The 22750-nt window shown below is 40.5% G+C and overlaps 1 protein-coding gene across 12 annotated transcripts in view; it reads left to right on the plus strand.

The window, feature by feature from the left end:
* The window catches only part of GRK3 (G protein-coupled receptor kinase 3), a 116719-nt gene that overhangs the window by 58045 nt on the left and 35924 nt on the right, over positions 1 to 22750 (plus strand). For 8 of the 12 annotated variants that reach the window (XM_086346003.1, XM_086346004.1, XM_086346015.1 and 5 more), the window contains 6 exons: positions 6499 to 6600; positions 8510 to 8584; positions 15021 to 15082; positions 17791 to 17842; positions 19684 to 19775; positions 20463 to 20562. In XM_086346003.1, coding sequence (XP_086202129.1) covers positions 6499 to 6600; positions 8510 to 8584; positions 15021 to 15082; positions 17791 to 17842; positions 19684 to 19775; positions 20463 to 20562 — 483 coding nt within the window. Of the gene's footprint in view, positions 1 to 6498; positions 6601 to 8509; positions 8585 to 15020; positions 15083 to 17790; positions 17843 to 19683; positions 19776 to 20462; positions 20563 to 22750 lie in introns of those variants that run through there. The other 4 variants (XM_086346005.1, XM_086346006.1, XM_086346013.1 and 1 more) reach the window with 2 other exon arrangements.

Here is a 22750-nt window from a genome sequence, read left to right on the forward strand (position 1 = left end):
GTATCAAGAAATCCTTAGCTGTCTGGAAATAAATAGCTTCGAAATAATTTATGAGTCACAGAGGAAATTAAAATTGAAGTTAGGAAATATATTCACTAACATATATTTTAGAGATGACATATGCTAGTATTATTAGCATGGTGTGTCTTTACCCTAAAGCACTTGCAATGGCCCAGAGAGAGCATAATTAGGGGTGATGTCAGTCATCTCTGTACATCTGAGAATTGGAAGGATATTCCTTTTCCCCGGGTTTATTGATATACATGGAAACTTGATATTTTTCTACATTTTTTAATTGTATTAACGTATTTCCAGGAAGGATGATGAAATGATGATGTACATTTGGCATCATGTGAAAAAAAAAAAAGAAAATTAAATCTGAAAGGGTTTCACTCAGTACAAAATAACTTTTTATTTCAATGTGAATCAGGCATTTTATCTGTATGAGAATCACAGCTTGATCTGTCAAAAATTATTTTTCTTTCCTGTGTTCTTAAAAGCTTCACCTCTTCAGTTTCAGCATGTACTCAACTGCTTTGTTAAATACAAAGCTGAGTCCTTCAGCAGATGAAACAGATGGGCAGTCTACTGGGTTATTTCTTAAGCACTTCTCAGCAGTGTGGTGGTGACTCCTGCTGATACGTCTCCATCTGAACGCTAAACACTGGGCCTTCTCTTCCTTGGCTTGCTCCCCAGAGCCTCTGTCCCAGGCTGTGTGATGGATTTGGCCTGTCAGATCATCTCCTCGGAGGAAAATGATTCAGGGCTCCTGACCAACTTGCTCTGTGTTCTTCATGGCATCATCCACCTTGGGGCTTCACATACAGTTCTCTTAAGTCAGTACAGCCTCTAAGACTGAGGTTATCAGTAAGTCTGACTCCTTGCTTTCATCAACCCAGTGGATCCTCTAGTTTCTAGTTTATGATCCTGATCCCTGCTTGAAGCTGGGCAGTCCTGCTTTGCTCTCCCTGGGTTTCTCAGCTGAAAATCAGGGCAATAGTAGTGGCTATACCCTAGGCTTGTCCCGTGTATGTGCAGACAAGAGCAGCACCTGGCATGCAGTTGACCTTGTTCAAGTTAGACTAGAGGAAGCTTATGACAATATTTATATTACCCTACATTTAATCATAAATCATGGAAAATAGGAAGTATAACATCAGAGGTAAAGTTAGAGAGTGTTCTTTACTCATTCAACCAGTATTTGTCAAACACTAATGCTCAGAAGTATTGTTTGGATGAGTGAGACAGACAGAGTGTGTGCTCTCTTTGAGCTCCTACTTTTGTTGAAACAGACAATAAACAAGTGATATATAAATAGGAAAGATATTAGGAAATAATGACTCGAAACAGACTCAAAGCTTAATGTGATGTATTGTGATTTGGTGACCGCCTTAAATTGTTGGGTTGAAGACTGACCGAGGAGGTGCATTTTAGTGGAGTAATTTCAGATGTTGTGTTTATCCTTTGTGGCATTCACTTAGTTTTTTGAATCTGTCAATTTATATTTTTCACCATGTCGGATAGAATTTGGGCCATTATAAAACGTTATTTCTACCTTAATCTCTTCTTGTCCTCTCTTTAGAACTCCAGCTGTATGTATGCTTGATCTTTGGACATTATCCTAGATATCACTGATGCCTTATTCAATTTTTCCCCAAATATTTGTTTTCCTTTCTGTTCTTCAGATTAGATAATTTCTACGGAGCTGTCTTCAAACTCACTGACTCTTTTGGTATCTCTCGTCTGTTGTTATGTCCATCCACTGATTTTTTTTTCAGATAGGATTTCCAACATGGCATATTTCATAGTTATCATCTGTCTGCTGCTATTTCCTAGTTTGTTGTTCATTATATGCATGTTCTCTGTGCATCTTTTAGTATAGTTATAACGGCTGTTTTAAAATCCTTTTCTGATAATTCCAATCTCTGAATTACCTTGGATAAGTCCTCACTGATGATCTGTTCTCTTGGGTATGACCCACATTTCTCTGTTTCTTCAAACATAGAATAGTTTTAGATTGTATCTTGTACATTGGTATTGTTGGCACTCAAAACTGCTTTTCTGTAGGGTATTGAGATATATATATATAGTCTCAGGAGTTAATTTGGCTTACTCAGACTTGATGCTCTGTCTTCTCATGCAGTGGGTAGCAATTTAACCTTGTTCAATTCTTTAAACCTGTGCTGGACTAATTTGGGTCTGTCATGCTCACACACCATTAAGGGGTCCACCAGAGATTTTGAGATTTTATATGCAGAATTTTGGAGCTCTCCTCTGGCTCTTTATTTTTAGGAATATCCTCTCTTTCTTTCTGGCTTCTGTTTGATGCCCTTTCCCCATAATCTGTGTACTTTTGGTCATTCTTCAGTGGTCCAGTGTAGTTGGGTTTTATAGATGTCCAGAATTGTTCTGTTAGAGATTAGTTGACTATTACCTGAATCAGGGCTTGGTTTGTGATACATTTGGAATATCAAACCAATGTGATTGGCTAATGAATTGAATGTAGGGGATGCTGGGGACAGAGTGAGCAAAAGAGCAAAATCGATGATGATTATTGTTTTTTTGGCTTAGGCACCTGGGGGTGGTGGTGGTGGTTTAGTCGCTAAGTCGTGTCTGACTCTTGCAACCCCATGGACTGTAGCCTGCCAGGCTCCTCCATCCATGGGATTCTCCAGGCAAGAATACTGGAGTGGGTTGCCATTGCCTTCTCCATAAGCAGCTGGGAGGATGGTTTTACCCATTTTTGTGATTAAGAAGACTAGGGGAAGGAGATGATTGGCTGGAGTAGAGAGGATGTGGAAATATCCAATAGGTGGCTCAGTACCCAGACTCTGGAGCTCTGAGAGAGAAGTGAGTCCTGAAAACCCAGACTTAGTCATTGGAATAGAACTGGTGTTTGAAACTGTGCAACTGAAGAGCTTTATCCAAGGAGAATATAGTGGATGAAAAGGGGGTGTCTTAGCACCATGCCCTGAGGCACTTCAGTATTTAGAAGCCTAACAGAAGAGGGAAAATTACCAAGGGAGACTGAAGAAGAGGACGCAGGGTGGCAAACTCCTGGGGAGTATAGATCCCGGAAGTCAGAGGAGATCCCAGAACTCAGACGAGCCAGGAGTGCACCACTGAGCTGAATGCTGCTGGGGTGTCAGGAAGCTGAGGACAGAAAGAGAGGCCCTTGACTGGGCAAGGCAGAGGCCGCTGTGGCTTTACTAGGCTGGAATGGCAGTGGGACAGATGGGAGACAGAGAAGGTGGCCTGTGAAAGCTGTGGGCCAAAGGGGCTTGCTCTTAGGGTTCTACGTGTTTAGGCTACATGCTGAGCTGTGAGTTTTGTAACCACCAAAGCAGAAAGGGGGAACCACACGGTCAGTGAATGTTCATCACTGGTGGTGATGCTTCTGTTCTGCTCTAGGGGCGACCTTTCACCTTGAACTTGAGCCTCTGCCTGCTCCATTCCCTGGACAACCTGCCTGCCAGAATTAGGGATGACGTTTTCTCTGTGTATATTACGGTCAGGACATCCTGTCTAGAGCTAATTGATGGTTGACGGCATGTTCTTTAATTAGTGGTCTGACTGATAATAGAAAGTGAATTTTGAATTACAGCCCCAGACGCTTTAAGCTCTTGCTTTGCCTACTAAGAATTAACCTTTGCTGCTGTTCAAGTCAGAGTTTCTGAGGCACAAGGCACCCACTAGAGCCAGTGCTGTGGTTCAGGGCGTGGTTTGTGCAAGTAACTAGGATTTTCTGTATAGTCAGTCTATCACAGTTCATAGGAAACTCCCGTTGAATCAGGTGTCAGCTTGCTTTACAGGCCCCAGAACATAGACTTAGGTTTCCTTACCCTTGTGTTTGAGGGTAATAATTCCATGAAGATTTAGTATTCCTAGAGTTTATATGTATGTTTGGGCAGAAACATTTGCCTTGGGTTCACTGAGAGTCCACCTCTTTTATCCTAGCATTCTGACATTAATTTTTGGACCTGACTGAAACCAAACAACACAACAAAAGAAATCAGCCAGTCAGAGTCCTTTGTTTATTTTCTGGCTCTCCTTCAGATTTCAGTACTAGCTTCTGTTTCCTTGCAGCTGCCATGTTTGCGTCTGGGATGGTGTTTGAACCTTGTAGACATGTTCTCCTGAGTTAACTTAGGATGATTAAGGCCAGGTCCTTTGGTTATGCCAACATTTCTGGCTTGCTTCTTCATTAAAAAAATGTTTTCCTTCTGGAGAAAGACATAATTTGAAAAGATCCATATACCCCGATGTTCACAGCAGCGCTGTTTATAATAGCTAAGACATGGAAGCAACCTAGATGTCTGTCGACAGATGAATGGATAAAGATGTGGTCTGTATATACAACGAAATATTACTCAGTCGTAAGAAGAAGAAAACAATGCCATTCGCAGCAACACGGATGGACCTAGGAGGTGATCACACTAAAGTGAAGTCAGCCAGACCGAGAAGGACAAGCAGCATGCGGTACCACTTACATGTGCAGTCTAAAAGCACATGGTACAAATGAACTTGTTTTCAAAGCAAAAGTAGACTCACAGACATAAAAAACAAACTATGGTTACCAAAGGGGAAGGGAGAGGGATCAATTAGGAGTTTGGGATTAAAATATACACATTACTACATATAAAATAGGTAACCAACAAGGACCTGCTGTATGGCACGAGGAACTCTACTCAATATGTTACAATAACTTATTATGGAAGAGAGTATACAAAGAATGTATGTGTGTGTGTATGTGTGTGTGTGTGTGTGTGTGTGTATACACACACACATATATAAACTGAGTCACATATATCTGAAACTAACAGGACATTGTAAATCACCTATATTTCAATGCATTTTTTTAATAATTAAAAAAATTTTAAGTGTTTTCCTATTGGATGGAGTATCAACCTCTCCTAGGCCCCCTTCCTTTATGTTCTGTTTCAGTGTCTGCCCCAAGAAGACTGAATTCTAAGTCCAGGCAGTTATAGACTTGTGAATTTCAGCCATCTCATTGATACTTAAGGACAATTAAGATGATCCCAGTAATTTCTCAGTGTGTGAAGCAGTTGGCCTTCATACACATGCTGTATATGCTTCATGCTCTGTACATACTCTTCTCCCTGCCAAGCATGCCCTTTCATTATCAGAGATTCTCACAGGATTTACTGGTTTTGATTTCAAAACCTGTTAAAGTGAGTGAAAGTCACTCAGTCATATCCAACTCTTTGCGACCCCATGGACTATGCAGTCCTTGGAATTCTCCAGGCCAGAATATTGGAGTGGGTAACCTTTCCCTTCTCCAGGGGATCTTCCCAACCCAGGGATTGAACCAGGTGTCCGGCATTGCAGGCGGATTCTTTACCAGCTGAGCCACAAGGGAAGCCCAAGAATATTGGAGTGGGTAGCCTATCCCTTCTCCAGAGGATCTTCCCAACCCAGGAATCGAACAGGGGTCTCCTGCATTGCAGGTGGATTCTTTACCAACTAAGCTATCAGGGAAGCCCTGTCAAGCTGAGACTATACAGTAAAAAAGGCAGCTTTTATTTCTATTCGGTTTATATTCTTACCTCTAGGAGTGGTCAGCCCTACTCTTTAATCATAGCAGAATAAGCAGCACTCAGATATTATGAAAGTATAACAACTGGCTACTTGGTAGGAAAATTTTCTGTTTTTTCAGAAATAAGCCCTATGTAGTTATTTGTCATTATATTGAAAATCTTCACTGCAGTCTTCCTACCAACTCCATATTTCATTTGTTTTCATTCTCTTCTTGTCTTTTAGATTTAACGTATATCTGTAAAGGAGTAAAAACACTTCTCTGATCCGAGAACTTGTGAGGTTAAAGTAATGGAGACCTTGTCCTCACAAAGCATATTTGCTAAGCCCATTTTATTATTTAGTCTATCTTAACACCTTTCCAGTTACTGTTTGAAGGAACCTTTCTGTTAATACTTTCAGAGTGCAGAAATGGTTCCAGTGTGAAAAACCAGTGCTTTTATCTATGATGAATGTCTTTCCAAAAGATTTAGTTGACTAAAAAATCTCTGCAGGAATCCTGACAATTCATTATTATTTTTTCCTCCTGAGTTTTGTAACACTGTGGTCAAGTGAAAATGATCCCCATCATAACTCATAGAAATGGATTACTGCCAAGTTCAAATTATTTGTGCTTTGGAAAGGAGAATTGGCAAGAATGAATGGTCCATGGCTGCTATATCATAAGATAATTGTAACCATGGCAGTGTTTGTTGCCTAATATTGTCTTTCTAAATGTAAGCAACGAGGTTCATCGTAGGAAGAAATCCATTCGTCTGTCCCAAGTTGAACTTAAATTATTCCAGCGCCATTATTTTAACATTAGAAGTGGTTGTTTCCTGTGCACTGGCCAATTTGCTTGATCTCATGTGGAAGTGGTTTCTGCCAAGACGAGTAATATCTTTTAATAAAGTAAGTTTCTAGGAAGACAGAACCTAACAATCATAACTTTTAACTGTCTAGATAAAAGAATATGAAAAGCTTGAGAATGAGGAAGATCGCCTTTGTAGAAGTCGACAGATTTATGACACTTACATCATGAAGGAGCTGCTGTCGTGTTCACATGTAAGTGCCTCTTCTTTTTTTATTAATTCAGTGTTAGTAAGTGAGACTTCTTGTATTAATTCAGTGTGAGTAAGTGAGACAGGTTTCACATGTTTTTAGAATGAAAGTTGAAATAGGAGGAAAGATTTAAAGGTATTCATCCAGGATGGAACCCATGTTTCTCAAGTTTTATCATTTGTTTCCTGGTAATACTGATCCAATATCTGCTGCTCCATGTACTTTTAATAAGGTTCCAAAAGTGGGTACTTTCAGTACAGATGTTGATAAAATGGCTAATGCAGATCAATCCAAGAAAAGACTAAGCTCAATTCTCAACTCTCTAAGAAAATGAAGCTTTATTGTTTTTCATTTCGCTCCCCTTTAACAATTAGGCTAATCAAATATTTATCGATAAATATCTTAAATGCTTTCTTTGAATTAATAAGGTTGATTATAATTATTATGTTAATATAGTTCACTGATAGTTGAATGATGGTTGAATTTTTTTTTTTTTTTTGCTTGTAAATCAGAGAAACAATCTTATTCAGTCATTAGGATAAACGAGGTTCCTAGGAAATTCTTCCACCAGGAGTGAGTGGAATAATTAATAATGAAAACATACACTGTAATCTCTCTACATGAAAACTGTTTTCCAAAGAAGTGTCCTAAGAGCCCTGGACTGCTGTGTCCAATGCAGTAGCCACTAGCCATGTGCAAGTATTTAATTGTGTTTACATTTGTGTTGCTTAGTCTCTTAAGTTGTGTCAACTCTTTGTGACCCCTGGATTGTGATCCATCAGGCTCCTCTGTCTATGGATTTCCCAGGCAAGAATACTGGAGTGGGTTGCCATCCCCTTCTCCAAGTGATCTTCCCGACCCAGGGATCAAACCCGCATCTCCTGCATTGACAGGCGGGTTCTTTACCACTGAGCCACCAGGGAAGTATGTTTATATTAATTGCAATCAAATGGAACTAAAATTTTAATTCCTGACGTCCTCCGGAGCCGCATTTGAAATGTGCGGTACCCACATGTGGCTGGTGGCTCCTGCATCAGCCCCGATTCACAGCATTTCCATCGCCGCAGCGAGTCCGATCGGACAGCACTGGTCACGACAGTGATACACTTTCGTGTATTTATTGTGTTGTGTACAGCACTTACTGAACTTCTGAGCTAGAGCTTACCGTAAGGCTCTGTGCCTCGCTGCCTTGCTGGGGATGGTTGGACCTTGGAAAATGCCACGTGTTCCCTGAGAAAGCCTCTGTAGACATAGCTTTCATGTAGGGCAGCAGTTTAGAGGGTTTTCAGCAGAGTGATATGCTTTTTTAAGCTCTTTTTGTGCATTACTTCAGACATAATTTGAAGTTTAGGGGGAGGACATGGTTTCTAATTTTTGTCAGTGTGAGTTTTGTTCTTTTAGAACCAATTCCTCTTTGCAGTGGTTACAACAAGCCTTTCCTTAACCTAGAGTCTTTTCAACACTGTGGTTTAGCTTTGTGATCCTGGCATTTAATTCTTAGGTATATCTTTGTGCATTCGTGTTCTCTCATGAAACAGAAATTTTACATTTTTAGGACCCCAGTATCAGCCAACTGAGAAATGATGCATTTAATATTAATATGGTGATAATACAATTCCTTACACCCTTTTTAAGTCAAAGTAGCCTTGATCTCTTCTGGGCATAATGCCCCCATGTGTATCAGCCTTCTTGACATAGTTTCTAAGAACTCTGGAAGCTCTGAGAAGCTTGCCCACAAACATACAACAGATTTTTTTTAAGAATGCATGTTGATGTGATCACCACAGGTTACTGCTTAGTAACTGTTGTGTTAAATTATATGTTGTGATATTGTAAAATGCACAGAGGTTTGCTCTGTTTTGTATTTGTGGGGGAAAAAGAAAAAGAAAACATTGTATGTGTTTTTTTAAAGCCATTCTCAAAGCAAGCTGTAGAACACGTACAAAGTCATCTGTCCAAGAAACAAGTGACATCAACTCTTTTTCAGGTAAGGTAAAATGCTCTCCAAATAAATGTTTCTAATTCACTTAATGGTTGTATTTGGGGGCGTTCTTTGCTTGGGTGAAAGTGCTGGTGGAATTTCGAGACTATTTCTTACCTAGAGGTTTATCTGGAAGAACCAAAGTTTAATATCACCTGTCTTCTCATTGAAACGTGCTCTTATGCCAGCATCATAAAGGCTGTCCTGAAAAAGGCTGCTAGAGCATTCTTTTAGTGTTTTTCCCCTATAAATCAATCAGGACGAGACATTGGAGGGAAAAGGCTTTTCCTGTTTGACATCCCGGGCACCTGGGATGAGCAGGGACCGGGCAAGATTGACTTTCTAGTGGCACAGGTGCTGGCCCCCACGGCGACCCTTCCCCAGATGAAGCAGACTCATTTCGAGCAATCAAGAAGGAATGAATGGCCTTGGAGTCGTGACTGAGAAATTGGATTTTGCCTCAGCTCCTCTCATCTTGAACACAACACAATCATAGATTTAAATTATAAGGCTCAGAAAACTCGATCCACAACTGATGGGCTCATGTCTTGGCCGCTCTTTGGATGCACTGGTTTTCATCCTGGAAGCCTTTTCTGTTATCCCATGGGATTTCTATAGAGATGGCAGCTTGCAAGGGTACGGTCAAATTTCCAAGTGGATCATGTACCTTTCTATGTTTCTGGGAGTTACAAGAAATAGGAACGAATACCATTTATTAACATAATGGTTTTCATAAATGAAAATAACTAGTTTATCCTTTTCTTGGATTATTCAGTCATTTGAAAAGAAGTAAGTTGATTTTTGCCTTAGTGCCTTATGGCTGGGCTTATTTATACAGATTCATACAAAATGAATCTGATTATTCTATAGAAAAGATACTGGTTTGACTCTGAGAACATTTGGGCACGGTACCCAAACTTGCTGCTGCCTTTCTGCCAAAATGATTAGATGGACATCTCTTAAAACATCAGACCTTTTAGTACAGGCTAGTTGGTTATAAGCTTGGGCTCTGAAATACAGTGACCCGACTTTCAAGACCCTGGGCAAGCACCATGCCTGTCCGCACTTCTGTTTTTCCCTCTGTGGAGTAGAAATGCCAGCAGACTGTCCCGGAAATGGGGTTTTGAGGACCCGGTGCATATGAGCTGCTTTGTACCAGGCCTGTCTATCACAGCACTCCATAAATGTCAGTCTTCTCAAGCACCCCACAGTCAGAAAGTGCAATTTGAGTACCTGCTTTTTGTTGCCTCTGTGATGTTTTCATGTCAGAATTTCAGTTTTCTGACTTTGACATGGTTCAGAGGTAGTTGTGTAGTCAGTTACATTTAATATTGCTAAATTACTACATAGATTTTACAGCTCTGATGTTAGCTTTTCGCATAGCATAAATAACATTTAAAGAGATCGTTCCAGATGAGAGATACAAAGACCAAGAAAATTATCTTTGTGGCGTCAAGAAACATTGATTTAGAAGCCATGTCTTCAATATATCTTTTAAAAGTACTTTACTGATTTGTTCATAAGAAAATAATTGAGTAATGTTCTGATAAAACAGATATAGAATAGCTGGTACTTTTATTTCAGTGGTGAAGGAAATAGTCATTATTATGTTGATTTAAATAAGAAAGAATTGTAGTGCAATTCGGTATAATACGTACCATTAGAACATGGTGGTCAAAGTATAAAGTAGAAGTTATATGTTTGGATACCCTGTTTACAGAGGGACATTGATCTCTATAACATTTAACTAACATTAAAGTTACTTGATATTCTTTGAGTTGGAATTTTCCCTCCTGGCTTTAAATGAGTCATAATTGAGAAATAAAACTTGTGTATAATTGAAAGTGTACAGTGTGATGTTTTGGTGTGTGTATTCATTGTGAAATGATTGTGCAATCTAACTAAGCAGCATACTCATCCCCTCATGTAGTTATATTTGTATGCATGGGTGGTGAGAACACTTAAGATCAACTTTCTTAGCAAATTTCAAGTGCACAATACAGTATTAACTATCATCCCCATACTGGACATTAGCTCTCCAAGACTTACTTATCCTGCAGAACTGAAACTTTATACCCTTTAAGCAACATCTCCCCCATTTTCCCCACTTCCTAACCCTTGGCAACCAACTTTGTACTCTGCTTTTATAAGTTGGACTTTTTTTAGATTCCACATACAGGAGAGATCAGCTTGTAATTGTCTTTCTGTGTCTGGCTTGTTTCACTTAGCATAATGTTCTCAAGATTCACCTGTGCTGTCATAAATGTCAGGATTTCCTTCTTTTTAAAGAACAGAAGAGAGTATACCATTTGTGCGTGTGTGTGTACACATATATATGTGTATATCCATGTATATCTCCATCCCCCATTTTCTTTATCCATTCGTCCATTGATGGGCCCTTGGGTTATCTGCATGTCTTTACCATTGTGAAGTAATGCCAAGTGAACATGGGCATGTGGGTATCTCTTCAAGATACTGATTTAATTTCCTTTGGATATATACCAGAGGGAATCTTTATACTGCTTTCTGTAATGGCTGTCCCAGTTTGCATTCCCACCAACCGTGCACAAGGATTCCCTTTTTTCTGTATCCTCACCAACATGTACCTCTTGGCTTTCTGGTAACAGTCATCCTGACAGGTGTGAGATGATATCTCTCTGTGGTTTTGATTTGCATTTCCTTGATGATTAGTGATGCTGAGCACCTTTTCATATGCCTATTGGCCATTTATTATCTCTTTTGAAAAATGTCTATTCAGGGCTTCAGCCCACTTTTGAATTGGGTTATTTGGGCTTTTGCTGTTGAGTTGAGTTCCTCGTATGTTTTGAATATTAACCTCATATCATATGGTTTACAAATAACTTCTTTCATTCTACAGGTTGCCTATTCACTCTGTTAATTGTTTCCTTTGCTCTGCAGAAGCTTTTTAGTCTGATGCAATCCCAGTTGTTTGTTTTTGCTTTTGTTGCCAGAGCTTTTGATGTCATATGCAAAAAATCATCACCCAAACCAGTGTCAAGAAGCTTTTTCCTGTGTTTTCTTCTGGTTGTATGGTTTCAGGTCTTATATTTAAGTCTTTAATTCATCTTGAGTTTATTTTTATATATGGTGTGAAGTAAGGGTCCAATCTCATGCTCCATTTATTGAAGTGACTGTCTTTTCCCCACTGAATGCTTGATGCCCTTGTCAAAGATCAAGTGACCGTAGGTGTGTGGATTTATTTCTGAACTCTGTTCTGTCCCATTGATCCATAAGGTCTGTTTTTATGTCAGTACCATACTATTTTGATTGCTGTAGGTTTATCGTATACTTAAACATCGCAAAGTGTGATGCCTGAGGTAAAATTTCTTATCAAGTAGAGCAAGGTAGTTAAAAACATGCTCTGAAAATAAATACAAAATGCTTTTTATTCTTTTTGTTTGCAAAGTTGACTTTAGCAATAATTAAGTGCACAGGTACATTTGCTGGCAAGAGTTGGGAGGAGTCCTGGCTTACATTTAGGTTCCTGGAATGTGCCAGGCCCCGTGTTTGGCTCTCGGTGTTCTGAGCTTAGTGGCTCAGTCGTGTCCGACTCTTTGCAAACCCCATGGACTATAGACTGCCAGGCTCCTCTGTCCATGGTATTCTCCAGGCAAGAATACTGGAGTGGATTGCCATGTGCTCCTCCAGGGGATCTTCCCAACCCAGGGATCAAACCCAGGTCTCCCACATTGCAAGCGGATTCTTGACCGTCTGAGCCACCGGGGAAGTCTTGGTGTTCTGAATCTTATTAAATCCTCACAATGGCCTTGCAGATTAGATGTAACTCTCCCATCTTACAGATTGAGGAAACCAAGAATCAGAGCAGTGGGGTCATTTGCTCATGACCCCACTATTGAAGTTTGGCTTTTGCATTGCTTACCTGACACATTTGTGGTCCTTCATGTTGAAAGTGGCAGTGTGGTGTATCATATCTGGTCTTAAGAATTTCTGGTACAGGATGTTTTATAAAATAGGAAAAAATGTTAAGAGTTTCTGTAAATAGAAAATCTGTTACATACAAATTTAGTCTTTCATACATCTTTCCACACTTGATGTCTTCTGAACCTCTTGAGACTTGTGGCCTTGGTGTTTAGCATCTAGAAGACTTGGTGAAGATGACTGTTATCTTTGCTTGTAGACACATAGGACTTCAGAGTTGCAAAAAGCTTCAGAGAGAGAGAGGTCAGCTTCCCTTGTTACTAAGGAGGGAACAAGTCCACTTGGCTGTAGTGACCACGCCCTGGGCCCTGCCCAAGACACTGATGGCCCTGCCAAGGGGCAGAGGCTAGCTTAGCCCCATGGTAGGAAGGGAAAGCTCCCAGGCGGGCTGCAGGGGTCTCATCGACCGTGTTGCTGACTGTGGCTTCTGTACGTTTCCTCGTGTGATCACTTGCCTTGGAAGTCTTCTGATGTCTGGTCCTTCTTTTTTGCACATTTTTAGGATGATCTACAAAGACACAGAAAACATTAAATTTCTATCATTCAGGGAGAGAGTAGGGTATCACGATATTTTCCAGAACTAGCTAATTGCCCCTAAGCTGAGTTGTGAAGTATTGGGATTTGATATTTTTATCACTCTTGATTTGAAGACTACCCCATGGGAAATAAATTTATGCAGTTTATTTGATAATGTGTAAAGTGGCATGAAATTGAAGCAGATTGTTTTCCATAGGGAAAGAGCCCCACACATGTGAGCCAGGAGTCCTTGCCTTAATCTCGGCTTAGCCATGAACTTGCTCAAAGACCTTGCAAATAGCTAATTAAAAAAAAGCTTTACTCCATGGGTTCCTTCACTTTTAGTCTTTGAAACTCAATATTAATGCAGATCATTTATGGTAATTGTAATTAATGGCAATCATATAATTAATTGTAGTTCACAGGCTGCCACTACGTAATTTACAGGGCGCAGTACACAATGTAAACATGGGGTCCTTGTTCAGAAATTTCAAGATGGCGACAGGAGGGCACCATACCAAGGACTGGGCTCTTCTGTGGGACCGCATGGGCCACATGCCCATGAAGCTAATTCCAGGCATTTAAGGCGTGTCTGTGACTTGCCATGAGCTGTGCCAGACAGTAGAGACGCAGTGGCACACAGGACAGACCTGTCCTTGCCTTCAGGGAACGTGCCATTGAGTGGCGTAGATAACGACTAAGCAAGTTGTCATGGCCTTGAATCCACTGGTGCAAACTGCACAGGCGCTGAGGAGGGCGAGTCCCAGGTGCCATTAGGTCAGTTCAGGTCAGTCACTCGGTCATGTCTGACTCTTTGGGACCCCATGGACTGCTGCACGCCAGGCCTCCCTGTCCATCACCAACTTCCGGAGTTTACTCAAACTCCTGTCAGTTGAATTGGTGATGCACTCCAACCATCTCATCCTCTGTCGTCCCCTCCTCCTCCCACCTTCAATCTTTCCCAGCATCAGGGTCTTTGCAGATGAGTCAGTTCTTCGCATCAGGTGGCCAAAATATTGGAGTTTCAGCTTCAGTATCAGTCCTTCCAATGAATATTCAGAACTGATTTTCTTTAGGATGGACTGGTTGGATCTCCTAGCTGTCCAAGGGACTCTCAAGAGTCTTCTCCAACACCACAGTTCAAAAGCATCAGTTCTTCGGCACTCAGCTTTCTTTATAGTCCAGCTCTCACATCCATACATGACCACTGGAAAAACCACAGCTTTGACTAGATGGACTTTGTTGGCAAAGTGATGTCTCTGCCTTTTAATATGCTATCTAGGTTGGTCATAACTTTTCTTCCAAGGAGCAAGCCTCTCCTAATTTCATGGCTGCAGTCACCATCTGTAGTGATTTTGGAGACCCCCAAAAATAAAGTCTGTCAGTGTTTCCATTGTCTCCCCATCTATTTGCCATGAAGTGATGGGACTAGATGCCATGATCTTAGTTTTCTGAATGCTGAGTTTTAAGCCAACTTTTTCACTTTCCTCTTTCACTTTCATCAAGAGGCTCTTTGGTTCTTCACTTTCTGCCATAAGTGTGGTGTCATCTGCATATCTGAGGTTATTGATGATTATGGGAGCACATAGTTGGCAACCTCACCACATCTGTGGAGAAGGCAGTGGCACCCCACTCCAGTACTCTTGCCTGGAAAATCCCATGGATGGAGGAGCCTGGTGGACTGCAGTCCATGGGGTCGTGAAGAGTCGGACACGACTGAGCGACTTCACTTTCACTTTTCTCTTTTATGCATTGGAGAAGGAAATGGCAACCCAGTCAGTGTTCTTGCCTGGAGAATCCCAGGGACGGGGGAGCCTGGTGGGCTGCCGTCTGTGGGGTCGCACAGAGTCGGACACGACTGAAGTGACTTAGCAGCAGCAGCACATCTGAGTCTCATCCACTTGTGTTTTTCACTTTACTGTGTTCTTACTGATGCAGTGTGGAATTTCTTTTCCATCCTTTCCAGCCATACATAGAAGAAATTTGTGAAAGTCTCCGAGGCAGCATTTTTCAAAAATTCATGGAAAGGTATGAAGCTTTGTGTACAAAGTCTTTTTTGTTGAGATATGTTTGTCATGTAACATTATGTTAGTATGGCGGTTTATTTGCTAAGTCGTGTCCGACTCTTTGCGACCCCGTGGACTGTAGTCTGCCAGGCTCCTCTGTCCATGGGATTCTCTAGGTGAAAATACTGGAGTGGGTTGCCATTTCCTCCTCCAGAGGATCTTTCCAACCCAGGAATCAAACCCAGGTCTCCTGCATTGCAGGAAGAATCTTTACTGACTGGGCTATGATATTTAAATCTTGTACTGTGTAGGTATACCTCATGTTACCCCATAAATGCTATCCTTAAAATGTGTTAATTTATTCATTCAACAAACATTTATTATCCATGTGCTCTGTGCCAGGCTTTGTACTAGCTTGTACCCCGTGTAGTTTAGGATTTGTATATATTAACATCCCTTTGACTTTTAGTTTTTTAGTTTCCAAATGATCCAAAATGTAAATAGACTAGGGAACCTCAATATTGAAGGTATCTTATTGGGACACATTTGCTAATGCAAACATGAGTCTATATTCAGTTCATTTGTTTATATGTTAAAGTCATATCCTTAAAAATGAGACAGCCCTTTTCTTGATTCTTTACACAGTAGAATTTAGGTGTATTGGCAGATGTCTTTGGTCATGTCTGTCTTAATGTACCCAATAAATGTGTCCCTTTGGGTTACTCAAACTATAGAGTATGTTTGTCACATAAAATCCTGAAAACTTTCTAGATAATTAACAAGAACCTACTGTGTAGTGCAGGGAATTCTGCTTGATATTTATAATAACCTAAAGGGGAAGAGAATCTGAAAGGAATAGATATACGTGTATGTGTAATCGAGTCCCTTTGCCGTACATCTGAAACTAGCACAGCATTGTGAATCAGCTGTGCTCCAAGGTAAAATGATATTTTTAAAAAAGGTAAATTTAAAAAATTTCAGGGATGCCTATGAAAGTGTTCCCATGCTTCCCAGGCACCCGAGAGTCAGCCCTTCGGCGTTCTGAGTGTTCCTCTGTGATGACGCACCTTAGGGATTGGACGTTCTGACTCTGAATCTGCATTCACATGGATTCTGCTCGTCTCTGTAAACTTGGCTAATTTCTAGACAGTTGTCGTGATGATTGAGCCTCAGGGTGGGAGCAGCCCACAGCTGTTCAGTAATTGCCCTTTAAGGACAAATGCTTCAGTGTTTTTGTTTTTTTTTTTTCCTTCTTCTCCACATGTTCACAGAACTAAAGTAATTTTTGAAAAAAGTTGTATCAAGATTCTACCAGAGTTCAAGAGATAATTTTATCTTGGAGTAGAGTCAGTACTGTGGGAAACGAATCTGCATACAAATGATTACATTTTCTGAGCAGGACCAGAGGGGCTTTGCCAAAAAGCAGTGGCATGGAACTGAGGGGCCAGGGCACTGGTTCAGGGCTAAGATTCAGCTGAGTCTTGGGCTGTCTCCATGGCTGCTGATTCTAAAGACCTGACTTTTCCCAAACTCTTGGGTCAGCTCATTGTTCTGTGACCCTTGGGGGAGAGGGGAGAAAGGGGGATGGTAATTGAAATTGGGGAAGAGGTCTTATAACTTCACTGTGTATCCAGGTAAACCTGCACAGTCACTGTCTCTCACTGAATTGACCATTCACTTTTTTTTTAATTGTGTTGAAGTATAGTTGATTTGCAGTGTTAATTTCTACTGTACAGCAAAGTGATTCAGCTATACATATATGTATATATTCTTTTTCCTATTCTTTTCCATTATGGTTTATCACAAGGTGTTGAATCTAGTTCCCGGTGCTATACAATAGGACTCTGTCATTTATCCATCCTATATGTAATAGTTTATATCTGCTTATCCCAAACTCCCAATCGAGCCCTCTCCCACCCCTCTCATCCTCTCTCATACAGAGAACCGTAAGTCTGTTCTCTATATGAAGATTTACATAAAAATGGGCTATAAATGCAAAATACACACTGGGTTTCAAAGCAGTGAATTCAAACCACTTTCAGGGGCTTCTCTGATAGCTCAGTTGGTAAAGAATCCGCCTGCAATGCAGGAGACCCCGGTTCGATTCCTGGGTTGGGAAGATTCCCTGGAGAAGGGATAGGCTACCCACTCTAGTGTTCTTGGGCTTCCCTTGTGGCTCAGCTGGTAAAGAATCCACCTGTAATGCTGGAGCCCTGGGTTCGATCCCTGGGTTGGGAAGATCCTTTGGAGAAGGGAAAGGCTACCCACTCCAATATTCTGGCCTGGAGAATTCCAGAGGCTGTATATTCCTTGGGGTCACAAAGAGTTGGACACAACTGAGTGATTTTCACTTTCAAAGCAACACAAAAATAAGGATGTAGACTATCTCATTAAAATTTTATATTGATTACATGTGGAAATGATAATTTTTGATATATTGGTTCAAATAAGATACATTATTAAAATTAAATTACTTATGAGTCATCTGTTACCTGTCTGTTGTACAGTACCGACTCAGATAAAGATTGTTACCATAACATAATGACAATTAAAGCAGAAACATGAAGATTTCAATTTGAATCGTAAAATAAAGCCTTGAATGCTAGGCAAATGCTTTGTGAAAAAAATATTTATGAAAGCTCACTCCGAGAAGTCACACAAGTATACAAAGCTAGTTTCTCAGTTAACGTGATATTTAACTTTTCAGTAATTCCTCACATTCTTTTTCAGTGACAAGTTTACTAGATTTTGTCAGTGGAAAAACGTGGAATTAAATATCCATGTGAGTATCATCTTTGCCTTTATTTTTTTAAATAAAAACTTCCTTTGGCTCAGTTTCGTGAGAAAATATTTTATTCAGCAGCATACTCCCAAGGGTAACATGCTGCCCAAACAGATGTCCTGCTTACAGCTTTACGCATGAAAAATCCATCCTCCCATATCCAGTTGTACACACTTTGAGTTTTCGTCCTCTTTTTTCATATTCATGTAAGAATGCATTTATTTATTTAAGGAAGGATATTTTAAGCCATAATTAAGCTTTGAATAGAAATAGTAGTAAAGATACAAGTCTTCTGCATCGTGTGATTCCTGTGCCCCTGTCATTTGCTATCCTGGTAAATTGCCTTGTTTTTTTTTCTTATTAGGTGCAGTCGTGTAATAAACATGATGATATCTCTTACTAGCCCGCAGTTGCATCTTTTTTATTGTTTTGAGAATGATGAAAGCAGTCCTCAAAGGCGGGATACTTCCTAGCTTGTATCCCCTAATACTACGTCTTCTCTTAGCTTTTCCGTGTCAGGAATTCTGGGGCACATTCTTTACTTCACTTTTAGAGTGTTTGCTTCTCTTCCCCTTTCCCTTGTGCTCTCCCTCCACAAAGGTTTGCAACTGAGAAAAAGAAATAACTGGATTCTGTTTTTGATTTTTTTAAAAAAATTTTTTTTAGTTTAACAGTACCATTCACAGAAGTGGGTTTTTTGTTTTGTTTGTGTTTTGTTTTTTTCATTTCAATTTCCCCTCTCTGCCCCATTTCCTGCAGGATTGAGAAGCAAGAGGCAGTGACACATTTTAAAAAATAACAGGACTTCCTGAGCAGTCCAGTGATTAAGATCCTATGCTTCTACTGCAGGGAACGAGGGTCCGATCCTGCATGCATCCGCATGGCCAAAAAACGAACAAACAAAACCAAAAAACCTTATCTCTGCTGTGGATCTTCCTGTGCCTGTGCTCCTTTAGCAGACGTGGTGTCCTCACGTCTTCATGTCCTTCTGTCCTCTGAGCAGCAAATGTGAAGCTTGAGGGCCAGATGCCCCTGCCTGGCTGCAGACATGATGTCTGAAGGGTTGTCTGGAGAAACCCTTCAAGCATCTGACCCTTCTTTTGCCAGGATACGTAACAAAAAGCATTTGCTGTTGTCTGATGGCCTCTTATCATGAACATAGGACTATCTCTCTGCCTTTGTACCATCTGATGCTATGAAAACTTCTTGGGAAGCAAGGCATTGCTGAGATGATATTGATGAAAGCCTAGTGCTTATGAATGAAAGCCTCTTCATCGAGTTACTCACACTCCGTCTGGTTTCACATTCACATGCCCAGCATGAGTCCTCTCTACTTACTGATGCTTTTGATAAAAAAATTCACATGGCCAGCATTCATTGGACTTTCTGATCATATGGCCCAACTGTTAGGAGAGCATAGATGCCCTTGATGCAGACCTATTTTTCTACCACAGAAGTTCGTGGAATGGCTGAACTGTTGCCAAACTTTCAGCTTCAGAGTAGCCGAGTTCACTTTGTAGTCTGCCTGGAAATTTCACATTCACTTATCTTGAAAGTGTGTACCTTATAATCCAGCATTCATGGGACTGGATAAAACAATGGGCTCCCACCGGGTCGTCTTCCCAGTCGCCTCCGCGGTTTGCATCCTGTGCAGTTTACATCGAAGGCGGTTCTGGAATGTCCTGCCACCTGTGCCTCTTACCTCTCAGCTTGCAGGTCCAGTCGCCGAAAGGGCAGCAGTGTCAGAATCACTGTTTCAATAACTGTGTATGTTTTGCATGAAAACGGTGGGATAGTTTTTACACAGTTTTACATTTCTGTGTCGCATTTTAAATTCACAGTTGACCATGAATGATTTCAGCGTGCATCGGATCATTGGACGAGGAGGATTCGGTGAAGTATACGGTTGCAGGAAAGCAGACACTGGAAAGATGTAAGTGTTCTACACTTGTATGTTTTGCTGGGAATATTAAGAGGGTTTTATACTCACATTCAAAGAAAATCCCATTTAGTTGATGAGCAGTGTTTTAGACTCTTACCCTCTACACGCTTATAAAATCTTGACCAGTGCTTAATTCACAATTCCTACACACTAAATATTATAGTACAGGCCCCACCCCTACAAAACACACACACATACACACACACACACACACAAGTACTAGACAGCAGGGATACATACAAAATTTATTGCCCTGAATTTTTTGTGTATCTACTTTATTTATTATTTTATTTATTTTATTTAGCTGAAATGTCAATTCATATAAGAATAGGAATATCTTAATTATTGCTTGATTTTTTTTAAATAGCCTTTTCACTTCAGAATAATTTTAGGTTTGGAGAAAAGGAGCAAAAAAATAGTACAGGGAGTTTCTATGTACTCCACGTCCCTCTTACCGTAGTACAGGACACGTGTTACAATGAATGAACAGATATTGATGTGCTGTTACTGACTGAAGTCTCCACTTTATTCAGATTCCCTTAGTCTCTTAGAAGCATTTTGCTGCTTTAAAAGACTTCCCGAATTTTTAGAAACTTCCCCCAATATGATGTGTATCATTTAAGTCCACTTAAATATATTTTCTGTATAGATTTTCTTCAGTACTATTTATGGTTCTAGGTATGCAATGAAATGCTTGGATAAGAAGAGAATCAAGATGAAACAGGGAGAAACCTTAGCCTTAAATGAAAGGATCATGTTGTCCCTGGTGAGCACAGGAGTGAGTATTCAGTTTTGAACATTGCATTTGTGTGTGTGTGTGTGTGTCTATTTATTTGGTGGGGTTTTTTTTTTTTTTTTTTTGATATCAGGACAATTTATTTAAGATACAGCTTTTTTTTATTTTTTTTCCCCCCTGGTGAATTATGCAGCTAGCCAGTTCTTGAGGGGATTAGAATTTATAGCAGGGAGCAGCAGCACTGAATTAATATAAATAATAATTCAAAGATGACCCCTGTCTGAGTTGGGAAGTAGGAACATACTACCGGCCACTGCCACGCACACTGACCACTTGTCCCCTCACTGCCCATTTATGACTTCCTTCTTTGTGGAATATGACAGAGATGGCAGAATATAATCATATCAGTGACCAAAGAATCACCTGCAATAGTTAAGAATTGGCTGCATGACAGCGAAGGACTAACCCAGAGGAGGAAAAGTAAGCGGAATGTTGCTTCCCTCCTTCACAGACAGAGAGGAAGTAAGGTGGCTTCGTCAACCCCCAGCTATCCCTTTGGATGCTCCGCAGAGTCCCAGGGACAGAGGAGCCTGGTGGGCTGCCGTCTGTGGGGTTGCACAGGGTCAGACATGACTGAAGCGACTTAGCAGCAGCAGCAGCCAGTCCTATTTAATTTGGAGGGGACCCTGTCTCCTTAGCACTTGCCCCCTTTCCCTGCTGTGGATGCTGGTCTTTTCCGTCTCCAGCGCTGTGTCTCTGCCCACTGGACCAGCTGTCTTTTTGAGCTCATCACATGTCAAAGCCAGCTTCACCCTGTGTCGTCTTGACTTGTAAAGCAACATTCCGCTCTGATTTCTTTTCCTATTAATGGCATCACCCGGGACCAAAATCTCAGCTTTTATTTACTCGGGCAGATATATATAAAGACACCCAGAAAAACCCATGGTCCCAGAAACCTGGGCGTTGCCTGTGTACCCTGGCAAGTGAGGCACAGAGCCTAGGGGTACCTCCAGCTGCCACAGCTGGGTTCTGAATAAGGTCACCTTCACCTAGAGGTTTTCAAAGACTCAGATCTTCATGATCACTCAGGCATTCCTTTTAGCTGATAAGCAAGGAACCTGAGATCCAGGCACATCTTTCTTTGCCCAGAGTCCCTGCACTTCCTAAACGAGCCCAGTGTTCTTTTCTCATCCCTTTGTAGGCGCCATGCTTTCTTGTCACCAAATATATTTATTGTGTTGTGGTATATGTTATTCTAGTGTTAGTTTTAAGTGCTTCTAGAAAGGCTATTTACTATTGAAGTCAATGAATATCATAATTCAGTTTAACTATAACAGATGAAAATGCCATCACTGTGAACGGTAATGTCCAATTGTGCACCTCTACGTGCCAACATGCAGACATTAAACGTTTCAAGTCGGAGTGACTCTGTGTGTGTGACCAAGAGTTTAACTGATTGGAATGGAATCTGAGTGGCTGCGCACTGTATTGGAATCAACGTGAATGACGTTGGTTTCTAGTATCTGTTGGAAATGTCTCCGTCTTCATTTCAGATGTGAATGTGTGCTTACTGCAGACTTTAAGTGCTTTATTAAAATGCTGATTTTTAATGTCTTATCTCAAAGCCTTGGATGTTTATTCCCAGGAGAGCCTATGGAAAAAAATTGAGGGTGTTGGAAAAATATATGAACAATTTTAATTTTCATGTAGCATTTTTGTTTTATTTAGGTGAATAGAATGTGATTAAGTAGTTGTAGAATTCCTCACTGGTCTGCCCATAAGGGGGTAAATAAAAAATTGCAGTTATGTTGGGCTACTGCTTTGAACTAATTTAAGACTAGTTTCTGCTTTTTATTCAAATATCAAGACAGTTTAGCATTTTTAAAAACATTATAAGTACATAATTTAACCAAAAGAATTGTAGTAAAGTTATTTAGAGTCATTTTTGTTGATCAAAGGCTATAGTTTGTAGGATTTAAGTAACCTTTAGTTTAAAATTGTTGATCAGCTTGTGTCAATATGATTACCTAAGGTGTTGGCATGGAAATAAGCTGGAGTCACCATCAGAGTTTTCTTTCTGCTTGGAGGTTGTTTTACTGTTTCAATCTCAAATTGAGAATTCCTACTTCTCACCCCCAAAAGAGGCAATAAGAAGTACTGTTCCCAGTTTTATTCTGTAACTTTTGGGTCATGAAAAAGGAATCAGGGCAAGTATGTCCATTACTGGGAG

Source organism: Bos grunniens, chromosome 17, assembly GCF_055505025.1.
Source record: "Bos grunniens cultivar Pamir isolate PY7600 chromosome 17, Bosgru_T2T1.0, whole genome shotgun sequence".
Classification (NCBI taxonomy): domain Eukaryota; kingdom Metazoa; phylum Chordata; class Mammalia; order Artiodactyla; family Bovidae; genus Bos; species Bos grunniens.